This window comes from Papaver somniferum, chromosome 6, assembly GCF_003573695.1.
Source record: "Papaver somniferum cultivar HN1 chromosome 6, ASM357369v1, whole genome shotgun sequence".
NCBI classification, from domain to species: domain Eukaryota; kingdom Viridiplantae; phylum Streptophyta; class Magnoliopsida; order Ranunculales; family Papaveraceae; genus Papaver; species Papaver somniferum.
In genome coordinates, this window is record NC_039363.1 from 64,661,008 (window position 1) to 64,677,284 (window position 16,277).

The window sequence follows — 16,277 nt, forward strand, 5'->3', positions numbered from 1 at the left end:
GCAAGTAAGGAAAATCAATCCTTAGTAGTTGGTACCAAAAATAAAACAGTTGTTTCAGTAGCATCGTCTACAATAAGGGCTCGGTGTCATTATGTTAATAAAAAATAGCTCGGTGGCATGTCCACGAATTGGTTCACTAAAGAAACGGTACTTTATGTTTCTTGGTATCTGTCTGATACTCACTATAGGTTGTGATTCCAAATAGAAAACTGCAACTTGAATATCGTGAAGGTATGCTTTCCAGGCGAGTTGACGCATTTTCAGAGCCGATAAATCATATGTGACTAGGGATGCACAACGGGTAGGGTGGGTAGGATATGGCCCATTCCGCCACCCTACCCGCTAACTGGCGGGTAAGAATTATTTTACCCGCCACCCTACCCGCAATTAAATGGGTAAGATCCTACTAGACCCATTAATTGGTGGGTCGGGTAGGATAGGGTGGCGGGTATAACCTTTTTTTTTAAAAAAAAAAAAAATTGTTCGGGACTTTCTGGTTAGTAGTCACTACATGAGTATACAGAAAATACTTCCAAAAAACAAAAGAAATAAATCTTGCAACAGCAGAACAAATAAGATCCAACCTATCTAAATATGTACCCAATGATACTGCCAATCTAACTAGGGAAAAATGAACAAACAAAAGTATCCTGCTAGGCACAAAGCCATTTATAGTCTCAAGAAACGAGTTCTATTCTTTTCAAAATCGATGATGAATCCCATCCCAATTCCATGTTCTTCACGTGACCTTGTTCTTCATATAACAGCATCATCACCAAAAGCTCTCCATATTGACCTTCTTCTTCAATCATCATCTACGATGATGGAATAAGTACTAAGATCACCAAATAAATATGCATACAAGTTATCTCTTGTTAGATTCTCTTACTGAAACAAGGGACAGAGCAAGCATATAAGTAATACTATTACAAAAGACCAACCAATGAGAGATGCCTGGCCGCCACACCAATACGATTCGTATTATACAAATATTCTGATCAGATGCAGACGAGGTAAATGAGAAAGTCGTATAAAACAAACATAATGCTTAGATGAAAAAGCAATTCACCATTACAAGAATACTCTTCCTTCTTGTTATTTCATTTCTCAATAAAAAAACTCCCAGTTGCATAACTAATATGGATATCCACACTTTATGTTGACAATAAGGTGTCAAGTACATGGCAGAAATAAACCTTTTAATCTAGCATTTACTAATGCATTTCCCTGTTGCAAGAGCAGTACACAACAAGATGTGCTTTTTATGGAATTTATTGCCTATTTTAGTATTATCATAGAAGTCCATGTGAGTTACTTATCGCCTAATGGAAGTGTGGCAAGAGTGCAGATGAAACTGACTACAAGCAGATTTTAAATCCTAGTTCCGCATCATTTCTCGCGTCTTACATAATCTCCCAAACAAGGCTATCTTATGAGTCTAAATCCTAAATCACTTTACAATTCATACTTCAATCCTAAGAACTTAAAGAGTCTCCCATACAGAATCAGTCGATGAACTGTTGGATATCAACAATGCAGTAGTATTTAAAAACACACTAGTTGGCGAATTACATAACATTATAATAACAAAGAACACTATTAACCAATCGACTACTCCATCTGAAAAGTCAACTATCTCATATGCTTATCACGAAGTAAAGTGAGTTAGGTAGCAGAAGTATAGTGTATTTACATACAATTAATGAGCAGGGAAAGTTGTATACCTGACTCTAAGACGTCATCCTCGTTATCCTCAGCTCCAAATGTAGAGGGATCCATGTCAATTGGTGTCCGCAACCAGTTTTTCAGTAAAATCAGTGCTTCCGCAGTTTGGGGCCTTAAAGAACTTCGGAAGTGACCAAAAATTCGTTTTCCAGTACTGAAAGCGGACTCACTTGCAACTGAAGAGACAGAAGTATGTCTCTTGCTATGACTGACTGAATATCAAACCTTGCAGCATTGATTTTCCACCAAGTCAATATATCAAATTTTGAACCTTCTTTCTTGTCTTTTATTGGTGAGTAAATCTTCTCCAACAAATATCTTTCCACCTCTGATTTGTCAAAATCCTCCATTGTAGACAATTGGGTTTTACGTTCTTCTCTATGTGCCTTATGTCTTCTCTTTCTATGTATCGTAGAACTAGAACTCTCTTGACTAGGACTACCACCAGTTTCACCTACAGATTCTGACGAGGCTAACACACTTCATACACCTGTAATCCTGTATATTCCGCCTTATAAGCTGTAAATAATTCATTAAAATCCACTTTCACTTTATTTAACCATTTATACCAATCTTTATTTCATCCAAGGAATATTATGCACAATCAAGCCTGCACAAACTAAACCATGTTAGTGACTTTTCCTGATGTGAAGAAATACGTTTATGACAAGATAACTAGACGAAACCATAACCAACAAGTAATCATTAAAAAAGTCCAAACTCAATAACTGATTTGCACTAGCACTTAAACATCACAAATTGAAGGAAGAGTACCATAACAATGGGGAGGTGATGAAGATTTCTAATCACTATGCAGAACAAAAGGTCTGGGTCTTTAAAAATTATCGATTTTTACCAGAATTATTTAGACTTTAGTATACAAATTATCGACTTCATTGAACTTATCCAACATTTCAAAGATATAACGGGATATGGGTCAGAAGTTGTTGGTAACAAAGTAACAGTTCATGTACGGTCATAGCATATGGAGATTCTAGTTTTGTTCAGGTAATCGCTACATGTAGAGCATTGGTAGATTTTCGTTTTATGAATTAGGGGATGAATTCGGCATTGACTCAAGAAACAATCGAAGCAAATACGTTTACTTGTTAGGCTGCCTACAAACACACTGACTGATTCCAACTACAAATATGTAAATTTTCGTTCAATCTAAGTAGCTTAACTTCCTAACAACAAAATGAGAAACCCCACATAAAAATTACTTCAGCTACACAAAACCCTCCTAGTATTTGGGTAAAAAAATGGAAAAGGAAATCTGGGTTTAGTGAATTTTCACCTGAAAATTAGTTTGGATTTCAAATCAGGAATTAATTGAGGAGGAGGAAGAACCACTTATTAAACCTTTCATTAGCTTTGCATACTCAGATTCCTCGTATTCTGCAACAAATTCATATCAAACAATGTACATCAATAATCTCAATTAAGATTAGCTATGACTGGAACTATGTGTAATCAATCATATATTGGAACTGTCCTAATCAATTAAGATTACTTAATATTGTATCCTGCAACATGCATGAAATCGTAAAACCCTATGATTTTTTAATCAATTTAACACAAAAAAATAAAATGAAACAAAATCAACTTTGAAGTTAGATCTTACCTTGAATCAACCGAGTAAAGGGTTCTAAACGAGATCCGTTAACAACTTTGAATTTGTTATGTAATTTGAGAGGTGTGAGAGGTACTAGTAAGTCAGATAAAGAAGAGTTTTATGCTTCTGCGTTATGGCTTCACAAGAATCATCCTAAAACCCTAGCTATTAATCTCAAAGTCATGGCTGATTTCGGGTACTTCAAAGATTTACCTGAGATTCTATTGAAAAAGAACAAGGTGGAAGAAATGGTTGAAGGAGAAAACGAGAAATGATAATTTTCTGTATTAGATTTAGATCGATTTGACAAAAGACGTGGAGTTAACATTTTATCCCTTGTTTGTTTTAAAATAACGGAATAATGGACACGAGACTAAAAAAAGGACAGAGATTATTTGGTCTTTTACATATATTAGGCGGGTAAGCGGGTAGGGTAGGATAATTTCGTATTTTATCCGTTACCCTACCCATTTGACGGCGGATAAAATAAAGTTTAACCGTCACTCTACCGATCAAATATCGGGTAAAATAGGATACAGATAAAAATTATGATGGGTAGGATAGGGTGGCGGGTAAGGGTAGGATATGTGCACCCCTAATATGACGTTTCCTAACGTGTAACAAGGTGTTCAAATATCGGACATAGTTGTGACACGACACCGAATCCTAAACCTTTTCAGGCGTACCCAAGCTGAGCATCCTTGATTTAGCACACCTGAATGCTGGTGTAAACGAGGTGTGATAATAGGAACAAACGAATAAACCCTAAACCCCGCTTCCAAAAGAAAAAAAAAATCCATAAGGGAATATATATCCCTCTCCTCCTACCTTATCCCTGCATATTTCTTCTCCCTCTTTTTCACTCTCTCTCATTTAGTAATGGCGACATTGAACGCTTCAGTCCTTCCCCGAACCCTAATTTCTTCTTCATCAGTAAGCCGAAGAACCTCTGTTTCTATTTCTAGGGTTCCTCTTGTTTCTTCTTTCCGATATGATTGTCGCTCTCGTTTCGCATCTCGTTCTCTTTGCAAATCTTCCTCCGTATCTCGTAGTTCCTCCATCAGAGCAGCTGTGGATGGAGAATACTCTTCAAAGAGAAGTAGTAGTAATGAACCCAGAGAAACAATTTTGTTACCTGGGTGTGATTACAATCACTGGCTTATTGTAATGGAGTTCCCTAAAGATCCAGCTCCAACTAGAGAACAAATGATTGATACTTATCTTAATACTCTTACCACAGTATTGGGAAGGTACCGCATACACTCTTGACTATCTTTTGATTGTTTTTCTTGCTTTCAATTGTAATGGGATTATTTAATTTTGGTTAGGGTTTCATTTTTGTGCAAGAAATGACCGCTTATGCTACTAATGACATTATTAGAATCAATATTTAAGGCTATTACCCGAATTGGACACAGAAATACTTGTTTATGGCTTTGTAAGAAATTTCAGTAAATTAGGTTATGTAAATCTCCTCAGCCTCAATTGGTCTATTAACACTGGTCAGAGTCTTTGATTGTTTTTGTGCGGTAGTGTTAAACTGAGTTAGTAATCAGCATAAGGTATACCTTAGACTCGCAAGTTCAGTTGGACACTGATCTACAGCTGGGTGCTAGGGAAGCTACAGTGTAGAGACACTGAGACAAGAAAAGAAAATAAAATCTCCAAAGTGGAGAGCAGTCCCAAGCGAGGGAGCTCTAGTAAAGGCAATTGAATAGTGGAACCAACCATTTCACTTTGATCCTTTCCCAGAGTCACTCCATGAGTTTGGTCTCCATTAAGAGTGCAAATCTCATGCTCCAGAAGTTTCTTTATTATCCTTTGGAAAAAATTGTCATAGTTAGTGAAGATTTTCCAACTTGCAGTGCGCAGTTCATAAGATTAGGGAGTGACGGTGTTCCTGCATGTTTTCTGAAATTGATGTCTATCATAATATGATTGGCCTCGATTGAATACAATATAGAACCTTATTACAGCAGTCGTAGAGACACTGAGACAAGAAAAGAAAATAAAATCTCCAAAGTGGAGAGCAGTCCCAAGCGAGGGAGCTCTAGTAAAGGCAATTGAGTAGTGGAACCAACCATTTCGCTTTGATCTTTTCCCAGAGTCACTCCATGAGTTTGGTCTCCATTAAGAGTGCAAATCTCATGCTCCAGAAGTTTCTTTATTATCCTTCGGAAAAAATCGTCGTAGTTAGTAAATTTTCCAACTTGCAGTGCTCAGTTCATAAGGTCAGGGAGTGACGGTATTCCTGCATGTTTTCTGAAATTGATGTCTATCATAATATGATTGGCCTCGATTGAATACAATATAGAACCTTATTACAGCAGTCGTTATAGTACAGTCTCGCCTTTAAAACACAATAGTCGGAGGTCCTTGAATCTATCTTCAGTTCATGTGGTATGTGGATGTATGAGCATGGGCCATTGGTATGTGAAAGAATGTCATGGACTTTTGATAGGATCTTAACTGTTTACTTACTTCTTCTCGTAAACCCTCTGAGATGTTGTTGCTGCATTCTCGATCTATAAATGGGTTCTTCAGTTGGTGTCCATGTGTCTCTTATATGAGAGAATTTTGCTAATAATCAATCTCTTATATCAATATCTCTTTTACTTGAACCTCCTCTTATGCAGCATGGAAGAAGCGAAAAAGAATATGTATGCTTTTAGTACTACAACCTACACTGGATTCCAATGCACTGTCTCTGAAGAAACATCGGAAAAATTCAAGGGTAACCTAGATTAATTGGCTTTAATGTACTGCAGTGTAATGGTACACATGCTTATTGTCTGAGATTCTACCTAAAATGTTTTTATCTTGCAGGATTGCCTGGAGTTCTTTGGGTATTGCCGGACTCTTACATAGATGTCAAAAATAAGGATTATGGAGGTAAGTATTTACTTGTAGCAAGTACATAGAAATTACTCTGCATATTCCCGTTTAGTGAATGGTTATATTAAAAACATTATGGGTTGCTGCTTGTCTTCAGGTGATAAGTATGTCAATGGGGAGATAATTCCGTGCAAATACCCAACTTACCAACCGAAGCAACGCAGTGGATCGAAATATGAAAGTCGAAGGTATGAAAGACGAAGAGACTCACCTCCTCCTCAAAGAAGACCCAAACAAGATGTGGCGCCTCAGTCAGGTTCAACTTCTGCTCCTCAATGAGGTAACCTTGGTTTCAGCTTACACGGAACTCAGAACATTTTTCTTGTCTGGCAATCAGCAGTTTGTATCTAACTATTTTTATCTGTTGGTTCTTATCTGTAGACGTTAAGCGCTCCTGAAGTACTGAAGGGTGTTGATGGTTGTATGAACTTATTCTGTGTTGTCGAGATACGCTATTGTTCATATTCATTAGAAGAGGACGTGATGTGTAGTGTTTGTGATGTGTAGTGTTTACAAATGACCTCAATCTCTTCTCTTAATTTTGCGGCTAGTTCCATAGAAATAACGAAACACAACTCTTATGAGTAATGATATCTTAAGAATAGTATTAACATGGCAAATGTATCTAGGTGAACTTGATTATAAATCCTCACCTATGGGATTTGTAAAGGTTGCATCTTTCCTATGCCCTGAGCCTGGTCCATCCTTGCAGGTAAGAGGTTTGCAGTTGATGTGGCACATGTGACATTTGCATGTAGCCTCCGGAACTGTATCATGGTAGTTCACAAACGAGCCTGTGACTTGAGTTGGGCCCTGGCTAACTGCTATCGTGCCTTGTGATTTGTGAACTAGAATACTTTCTTCACTGATGGCTTCTTCTTTTTTACTGCTCAAGCCACTCTATTTCTTGTTGATGCTTTAATTTATCAACAAACTCATTTGAAGTAGAGCGAGTACATCTTTTTCTTTTTTTGATTTGAAATTATCTTCTTTTCTTTTATCTTTTTGGCAATTTTTGCGCTTGTTTGTGCAACTCTTTCACTCACTAGAGCTTCTTCCCAGATGCTCGAGGCTTATTCAGTCATTGAGAACATTCACGTGAATGTGTACTAAAAGCTCTCACCGGATAAGTAAACCTAGTTACCTAGGCATATTTCCTAGGTTATCTGCACTTTTAGAGGAAGGAAATTTGGAGGTTTTTTGTTGTTTTGGCATGCTTGTCCAATGAATAACTTCATGGCAATGAGTTGGTATTCTGGTGGAGCCTCAAGACTTCCTTTTCTTTCTTTTGTGAAAATGCGTATGCCAGTCACTAACGGCGACCCTTGTTGGGTGTCTTTTCAAATGACTATAAGGGTGCAAAAGCAACTATGTGCACCACAAACTTCCGGGAAATTGGGTCCGTTAAACATAGCTCCGATACAAGAAGTGAAAGTGAAACTTAGAGTTCTCAATGTGGTAGCTAACGCATCACGGGGAAGTGGAGTCATTCTTGGATGTATTTGGTGCCTTGTTATTACTCCATGTCCGCATGACTCCATCTATCTAAAACATGCTTGTCGTAATAAACTTCTAGATTACTTTGATTAAGATAGTCTTGATCAAAAGATAGATTTAAAATCTGATTGATAATCAGCTTATGTTGGGATTAGGTATTTTCTTTCCTCTTTTAGCAGTTTTTTGTGACAAAAGTTGCTGCCATGAATTGTGAATCTTACTTTGTTGACTAGTTTGTGTAACTTGTTCACCTATTGGTTTGTAGCTAATGACAAGGATTTTGCGGCTTCAAAGCCGCTCTATAATAATAATTATTTTTCCTCATAGTTTGTTAGAAATGAATATATTTTATGGGAAATTCTTTGAAGGGGAAAACCTATCTTGAATCTTGATTGTATTGTTTAAGGAAGTGTGTGAATTAGGGCTTTACTTAGTTGATGGATACGTGATGTTTACGTATAAAAGAAAGTACTGAAGAATAAATCCGAGTGTAGAAGTTGATGATACTAAACAAACCAAAGAAAGTTCAGATTTGCCATGTTTGTGAAGTCTTTTGGAAGATCTTATACCCTACTTCTCTATGCATTAATTCCTTAAACTTCCAGAAAGAATGAGTATGTGTTCTTGTGATCTACTATTTTCTACTTTATCACATACCTTCTGAATTAAACTAAAGTGAGTGGAGTTGGGTAATGTCTAGGGATTGATTTGTTTTTATTTTTTGCCTTTTTCTTTTGCACATTCATGATGTTTGGTATCAACATTTATGTCGCGAATTCTTGTCTGGTATTCAGAAAATATGTACGGGGGATTTTGCTCTTTGCCCTAAAGGCCTGAACTCTTATATACAGCACTTTACAACTTGCAAGTACAGATTTGGAAGTTCTGTCCACCGGGCATCTCAAGTTCTAGTAGCATATTTTAGGAGTAGTGCTGCAAATCCAAGGAATGAACAACAATAACTAAGAACTAATAGCAAAATTTAGTGCACAGCTTTTTGGTTAAGATTGATTATTCAAGTCTTAGCTTAGTTAACTATACAAGAGACAATAATTAATCATAACCAACCACATTATGACACCAACCATGCTAAGTCTTATTTGATGATAATATGAGTTAACCTAATCCAAATTTTCACTTTCTTTTACTAGTTTTACTTCAATGTTACATTTTGAAGACACTCTCATATGACCAATTTTTCCAGAAGACATGTTAATTACCTTACCGATGTTTGCTTGAAGTGATACGGCAAAATTGGTTAAAAAGACCAAAATCAATGATTTCTGAGTGAAAAGAACATTTACATTTTGATACTGTTTAAATGGACAAAAATGTAAAAATAGCCAAGAAGTAAACGGTTTCATCCTGCCCATTTTTAAATACTTTTTCTTATTTTTAATTTACATCAGGATGCATCCAGTTTCATCCTTGCTATTTTTTAAGTTTAAGTCAGGATGAATCCAGTTTCATCCTTGCTATTTTTTGGGTGTCCATTTCACTCATAATAATTTTTACTAGTCCATTTGAATCATGTTTTAAAAATATTTGGACAAATGATCTATTTTCCGTAATCTGATTGATTTAGGGGACAAATAGATAATCATTTAATAGGACCCAAGAAAACTACTTAATTCGGTTTCGGTGAACCACCTAATACCAACCCCATGCCCTAACTTATCTGATGTTACATACGTATTAACCATCCCAAAAATACAAAAAATAATTAGCAGTATCATCTGTAGTATCATTTTATCCTTTGACCATCATGAATCAGACTCAAGAAATTATACCAATATCCAGGAGTTTGTTTTTAAAAGAGAACACTACGAAATGGTCACTGGTATGACCGGATTCACAAAATCATTATACAGTTACAAACTATTAACAATTGGTGATATTTCCGTTAAAAAAATAGTCAAGTGGTGATTCACAACTAAAAATATCAGTGAAATTACTTATATATCCTTCCTATTTATCCATTATTACATAATTTTAAATTTTGCTTTCATTATAATTGTTTTGATGATGGTGTTATTTGTATTCGGTGATTGCCGTCGTTTACATATCGTTAAACCACGTTCAGGATCGTTAAACCATTTCCAGGTTTGTTATTCGGCATTCAGAACCGTTACACTGCATTTACCCAAAGGATTCACTGTTTCTCCTTTGGGGTTTAGCGAAGATTCTTAAGCTTTCCACCACCAGCACCACCGCTTCATCACCACCACTCCTACCAATCAGTTAAATGGAGAGGGTATTTTGGGGAAAGATAACACCATTTTATTCAAAAGTGTTGAATCGTATGGAAAAAGACCATTTTGTAAATCAACAAATAAAGTATGATCGTTTTTCAAACCAATTATAAAAAATATGACCACTCTGTAACTGGCCCTTGTTAAAATTGTCTTCGAAATTAACTAGTTCGGGTCGTGGTGTACTAGTATAAAACTTCTTTGCAAAATAGATTAACTTTTGGGAGAAAAGATAATACGATAACTAGGATGTGTCTAATATCTCCAAGCGTAGATCTCTCTAGACCAGGCTATGACGGGGTTGTTCTCCTCCAAAAGGAACGAAATATCTTCGAGCGTAGATTTCCCTCGACCAGGCTATGGTAAAGACACTACCCATCAAACCATCGGCCTAATATAAAAATAAGGGGTTAAACAACACATTGTTAGCTGTTTAGTAAGTTTCTTTTATCCTAGTCACCAAACCATCAACCGTCCAACACAATCTGTTTTTCTATTTTCTATTTTCCTTTTCTACACGGTTACTGGCATCCATCCATCCCAAATTAATTGAAATACGCAATTTTTTCTGTTGTATAGCCTACACAAAAAAATAAATAAATCATAATGTCCATTTTTGTAAAATATATACATATTTCTATATATATATAGAAATGCTTAGGGACGAAAAACTTAATTCAAATACATATTTATATATATATATATATATATAATTAATTAATAGTATATTTTTTATTTTTTAATATTGATGGTGTGAACGAAATCAACTTCATTCATTTAAAATTATTATCTAATTCAATAAGGGATGCTCTAAAGAAAATTGAGTATTTTGCCAAATTTTTGTTGATCCACACGAATCTGGATGCACTAAGTCCTTCTTGTTGAGGATGAATCTAAAGCGAAGCTAAGCAGAATTGTTGATGTTTTTGATGAATCGAAAATAATAAGTCAAGAAACATCATGGAGATTTAAAAAAATCGCTATTAGAGCAAAGAGAAAATCATTGTCAAAAGACGAAGAAAAGATCGTCTAAATAACAAACAAATGTATCCATAGACATCAAGAACTACAGAAACAAAATCTAAAAACATAAATTAAACTACTTTTATTAGTAAAGAAACTAAAATTCTTGCTTAGATCTGGCTAGATCTCAACAAGAAGAAGAAGAAGGAAGATCTAGGTTTTTTTTCCCTTGCAGGAAAGAGAAAGGAGAAAAGAGAATTCCTTTTTTTGGATATACGATTCGGTTTACATCATTATTCATCACTACTATATGTACAAAAAATGAATATCTTTGAAGTTAATGACGCTCTCTCTTCACGATTTACTTGCAATTGATGTCGACGTTTGTATTTGGGTTTTGATCATCTTGTATTTTGATGATTTGCATAATCTTGAAGTAATCATGTAATCACTATTTTGGTCTTATGGAATTAAAATGTGATTTTCATGAAAAAGATAAAAGTAAATATCTTATTGAATTAAAATGTGATTTTTATAAAAAAGATAAAAATAAATAAATTATTTTACCACTTTTAATACTTTCATTGAAATTTTTGTCTAAATATAATATTGTTATTTTAACACTATGTCACAATTTCGAGGCTAATATAATAATTTCTACTTCTTGGAAATATCTACAATCCAATCAAAATTGAGCACCATAACATGTAGATATCACCACCATCTACTACTTCGAAAACTATCCGTTGAAATATAACAGTTCAAATTAAAATCGGTAGATGGTGAGGATTGGTAGTTCGGAATAAACTGATTTTGATAGAATATAAAGCCTTGTTAGGGAATTAGCCTGTCAATGGATCCTTCCTACATATATCAATCATTTATGTAAACAATATGCAGGATTATGTCGCATATTCTACAGGGGGTTAGTCAATTAGGAGTACTAGAGACATTGAGAGACTTTTTATGCAAGAGATTTTGGGTAACTCTCTGTGAGTTTAGAGATTTCGGGAGACTCTCTGGATGATTTTCAAGGAATTTTGGTGATTCAAAGAGGCAACAAAACATATATGAATTTTACCTTACATACGTAAAACAAGCAGTATATTTATTTTTTTCACAAAATGAATAGTCCGTGCATGACTAATAGAAATTGTAAACATTTTCCCAATAAAAAATCAAAACGAGACGAACATAAGGGATTTAAATCTCTAGTAAACTTATTGGGTTTTGGAAGACATCATTTTGTTTTTTCGTTTTTTAAGGGTTTAATTGTAGCTTACTTGGTTTATTATTTTTAATTTTTTGATATTTAATCCTTAAAGAAAAAAACAAAGAAAAAAATCTCTCAAGATACCATCTATTTTGAAGAGATTTGTTTTTAGCCTTTTATAGTATGTTTTGCAATAAAAGTCTCTACAAGTCTCTCAAAACCACAAGCCATCAATTTCAAATTCCTCCAATAACAAAGAACTGTGAAGACTTTTAGAGAGTCACGATCCAATAATAAAGATTGTTTGAGATTTTGAAAAACTCTCTATTGACTAACAAGATATTTCAAAAGTCTCTAGAATTCTTGTAATATCTCCACAAATCTAAATTGACTAACCTCCTGTTAGTTTAGGTGTCATAAAGCATATTATTCCTTACAATGACATATTTCATGTTACAATACGCATATTGAGAGGTTCACGTCGAAGATTTCAGATTATGATGCAAAGTTTTAGTCGTGAAACAACATTTGAGTCATGAGGAAATTTTAAATCTTATACATGGCGAAGTTGGGTTCATACTAACAGATTATGGGTCGTTTAGGAAATTCAGTTTAGGTGATAGATTTAAGTTCACAACAGAAGATTCTAGATCATAATGCATAGATCAATAGACATTTGGTTCACACTTTAGAATCACAAAAATTGGGTTGCTTAGGCATATTCTAAGTAATTATGAAAGATTTTGAGTCATCAAAACTTTTTTCAAATTAGGTAGAGATTTAGGTCACAAGACAAACATTTGATTATAATGCCGATTCGATGCTCTCAATGTAGATAAACCATGCTTGAACTACAAGGTAGATTGTCATTTAAATTTGGGTCACAATATGCAAATTATATATCACTAAACAGTTTTATGTCAAGAAACAAATTATAATCCACAGTGCCAATTTCAGGTATGCAGATTTTGATTCATAGACATGGCATGAGAAAACCACATGGGACCCAGGCTAATTATAGTGAAAATCTGCATAAAAACGAGATTTATCTTTATAGGTCTCGAACCCAGGTTCTAGGTATTAAAGATTTTTTTTTTACCATTACAGTATTGAAACTTCTAGATAATACAACTAATATTTTTAATCTGGAGCTAACATATATACAAAAAATACAAAGTTGGGCTCCTAAATTTAAGGGTTCTAGGTCGTCGCCAAACTCGCTTATGCTCAACACCAGACATGCATACTATAGATATTTTGTCATACATGCAGATTTGGTATTTAAAATCAATGGTATCAATGTATATTACAGAGTTAACAACTTTACAAAAAACCATCAAGGCATCAAGGTATTTTCTAGTACATATAATGTACAAATAGTTTACATGGATATTAAGAAAAATTCCACCAAAATTGATTTTGGTATTTTTTTCTTTCTATTTTGGATATTTTTGGCGGAATTATTTCCATATGATCTATGACATCTAGGTAATATATTGAATTTATTATTTCCCAAAATATGATTTTGGTTCCGATGGAGCTGGTATAGTCCAGGACTGTAAAACTGCCTACACAATGATAAAATGAAAACAAAATAAAATAAGATACCTTTATTTTTCCTTAAAATGTTCAAAATAAAAGAAGAAATTTACAACATGAAAAGAAAATTATAGAAGAAAATCAAAGAAAGTAGTGGATAGAAGGGAGAATAAAAAGAAGAAGAAGTAGGGCAGGTTGGATAGAACACACAAGACTTTCATTATTCTCAATCATCTCATGCATATAAAAACATAATTAAGAAAAACTCTAAAAGTCTCGAGAAAGAAAAAGAAGTAGTCACCGACATAAAAGAAATAATAAACATATATTCTAATTAGTTATAATTTACATGTAAAAAAATAAAATTGAAAGGAGGGGCACAATAATAATTAACTAACATATGATTGATGATTGTTTGCCCAAATGCCCGGGTTCCATGCTCTTACAGAAAGGTCCCTTCATTAGTTGATTTCTTTTATTGCCATCCAAACTCTGTTTTTTACTTATAAATTTGAAGGGGTATCTTATAAATAAATAAATATGTAATTCATATCTTATGACTCATGAGAACATTGTTTGGACTCAGTTGAAAATAATGCTGAAATTTTGTCCTTTACATTCTAGAAATGTTTTCCAGCTTTGTAATTACCTCCGTCTTATTCTTCAGTTAACTACCTGTTCCTCCTCGCTCACCGCCAAATGTAAAACTAATTCCGCTCTCTCTGTCACTACTCATTAGAATCCAAAGCTAAACCTAAATAGAAACAAACACGGAATACTCTCTCTATATTATATGACTTCTCTACCCTCTAATATCATATCGATTAACAATAAGGACTGAATTATATTTCAAATATAGTATTCTTCTCCAAGAGAAATACAGTTGGTTTTTAGATCTATTGGGGGCACAAAAATGTGAACAATTCTTGGTTGCAACATAAAATACATTCCATTGGAAAACTATCAAATGTATGACTGAATGATACTATGCTCCAGAGAAACTAAACGGCCCAAAATGAATACACTAGTTGTGGTTCCATAATCTCCCAAGCAACTACCACATTCCAATATCATTTCCCACTTATCCGATAAAACAAGATTGCTTAATTTCATATATATCATTTCCCACTTACTATTTCCATTTTAGCTATGGATTCATGCTTACTTGGCAATTGGGAAACAATAGAGACCCAAAATCTAATGGGGCAAAAATTGTATGGAGTTCTTTAATGAAGGGTGATTTAGTAAATTGGAAAGATATATAATATGCCTTTTTAAGAAGTCCAGAGTAAAGTCTCAGTTCACCGCTTCTCACCCCTTTGGTCGCTGAAAACTTCCTTAAACCCCCTCCTCTTCTTAAAACCTTCTTCTTCTTCTTATACTCTTCTTATTCTCTTCCTCATTTTCTACAAACCATGGCAGCAGCATTTTCACAAAGCAACAACAGACTGATAGGAATTTTGGGTTTTGTAATTCTGAATCTTCTAATTAATCCGTACTCATCACACTCATATTCAATTCACGATCTTTTACAAAGAAATGGGTTACCAGCGGGTCTAGTACCAAAATCAGTAAAATCATTCAATCTTGATGAAACTGGCGTTCTTGAAGTTCATCTCGATCAACCTTGTTTAGCAAAATTCGAAAATAGAGTTTACTTTGAAACTGTAATCAGAGGTAATCTTAGTTATGGTGAATTAAAAGGATTACAAGGTCTTTCTCAAGAAGAATTGTTTTTATGGTTACCTGTTAAAGATATCATTGTTGACGATCCTTCTTCTGGTTTAATTCTCTTTGATATTGGTGTTGTTCATAAACAATTCTCTTTATCTCTTTTTGAATATCCTCCTGATTGTAAACAACCAGAGCATAAAATTCTTCAATCAGGTTAGTTTCATTTACAAGATTTGATCCTATTCTAGGAAAAAATTCCCTGTTTTTCTTTTTATTTAGTCAGTTCAGTTTCTCTGTAACAACCGTTACAGTATTAATTAGCTTGGGGTTCATTATGGAATTCAGTAACTTATTTGGGTTTTTCTTAATTAATGAAATTTGCAGGTATATGGAAGGAGGAAAGACTTGATATCCAGAGATGAAAAATGATTGTTCTTTTTTTTGCGAGTTTTTTTGTTTAATTTTTAATAGGATTTTGTTTCAGTGTGATGATAGCATAGTCAAGATCGACAAACCAATCTAAGTTTGTTTTTCTTTTAATCTTTTGTAAAAGACTATAGAAGTTTGTTAAATTGTGAAAGGAAATGGAATTGAAATTGAAGTGATTTTGTTTTGGGGTTTGAATGGAATCGCTATCTCATGCTCTTCAGTTTCTCAAACTTTGAAACAGAGAGAGTGAGACAAGTAGGGTGCTTACTTTTCTTAGCTGGAGAGTTGAATATCATATAAAAAAATATACGAATTGTGGATTATTTTGAGGGCAATCAAAGATGGATTCCAGCCATATCTAATGGGTTTCAAAAGAACAATGTATCAATCAATTACCAAATAGCTACCTGTGAAAAAGGTGATGGTCATTCACGGGTTGGTTTACACGCAAAACTAATTCAAAACCATCTTTTTT

The 16,277-nt window shown here is 34.3% G+C and overlaps 2 protein-coding genes across 2 annotated transcripts; both read left to right on the forward strand.

The window, feature by feature from the left end:
* Positions 1-4,157: 4,157 nt before the first annotated feature.
* LOC113287799 (multiple organellar RNA editing factor 9, chloroplastic-like) lies at positions 4,158-6,904 on the forward strand. Its single transcript, XM_026536638.1, has 5 exons — positions 4,158-4,590; positions 5,977-6,074; positions 6,167-6,232; positions 6,333-6,515; positions 6,617-6,904. The coding sequence occupies exons 1-4, from the start codon at positions 4,220-4,222 to the stop codon at positions 6,512-6,514; spliced, it is 717 nt and encodes a 238-aa protein (XP_026392423.1). The 5' UTR covers positions 4,158-4,219; the 3' UTR covers position 6,515; positions 6,617-6,904.
* Positions 6,905-14,984: 8,080 nt separating this feature from the next.
* LOC113285725 lies at positions 14,985-16,002 on the forward strand. Its single transcript, XM_026534496.1, has 2 exons — positions 14,985-15,586; positions 15,758-16,002. The coding sequence occupies exons 1-2, from the start codon at positions 15,115-15,117 to the stop codon at positions 15,793-15,795; spliced, it is 510 nt and encodes a 169-aa protein (XP_026390281.1). The 5' UTR covers positions 14,985-15,114; the 3' UTR covers positions 15,796-16,002.
* Positions 16,003-16,277: the final 275 nt, after the last annotated feature.